A 625-nucleotide genomic window follows, 5' to 3' on the forward strand; every position below is an offset into this window, starting at 1 on the left:
ATCTTCTTCTTGCTTCGATCTTTGCGAAAAGATCCGGATTGATGAGCTTCCCGAGAACCTTTATATCTGTTATCCATTTTCCTCAGAATATGTATTCACAGACGAAAACTCACTGTAACGCACAGTTGCACGAACGGCAAGCTACTGACGAAACGCGTCCAATTTCCGGCAAAGAATAACGGTCGTGTGATATTTCCGTTATACCTGGACCCGACCACGCCCGAAAACACAATAGAATCGTAAAACAGGTCTAGACACGCTCTCTTCGAAGGGTCGCTGCCTCTCGGCTCGGCCGCAAAACAGGCGGTACGGCGCGCTCTCGGAGACGGTTTACTCTCTCGGCTGTAACTTCGTTATTTATCGAGATATTGACTTGCAATTTTAACCAGATATTCTTGAGACCTCAAGCATCAAGAAAATGCAAAAAAAAAATCGATTTTTTCGACCATGCTAGGTGTATATCTCCCCTTAAATAAAGTAATTCTCCGATTATTTCTTGGTAGTCGTTTAGCTTAATGACATCATCAGATGTATCAGATTCCTTATCTTATCCTGGGACTATGGATGTCCCCACTGGTTTACAATCTAACATTGCATATTTCTCTAACAATGTCTTAATATACCC

The 625-nt window shown here is 42.4% G+C and overlaps 1 protein-coding gene across 1 annotated transcript in view; it reads right to left on the reverse strand.

Annotated features, from left to right (window-relative positions):
* LOC116852519 overlaps window positions 1–323 on the reverse strand; it is a 1,432-nt gene extending 1,109 nt beyond the window's left edge. The window contains exon 1 of the mRNA XM_032832973.1: window positions 51–323. Within this exon, the coding sequence (XP_032688864.1) occupies window positions 51–77 (27 nt within the window). The 5' untranslated portion in view covers window positions 78–323. The remainder of the gene's footprint in view (window positions 1–50) is intronic.
* Between the last annotated feature and the right edge of the window lie 302 nt (window positions 324–625).

Source organism: Odontomachus brunneus, unplaced genomic scaffold, assembly GCF_010583005.1.
Source record: "Odontomachus brunneus isolate Ranch 3 - 2012 unplaced genomic scaffold, Obru_v1 Obru_scaffold_232, whole genome shotgun sequence".
Classification (NCBI taxonomy): domain Eukaryota; kingdom Metazoa; phylum Arthropoda; class Insecta; order Hymenoptera; family Formicidae; genus Odontomachus; species Odontomachus brunneus.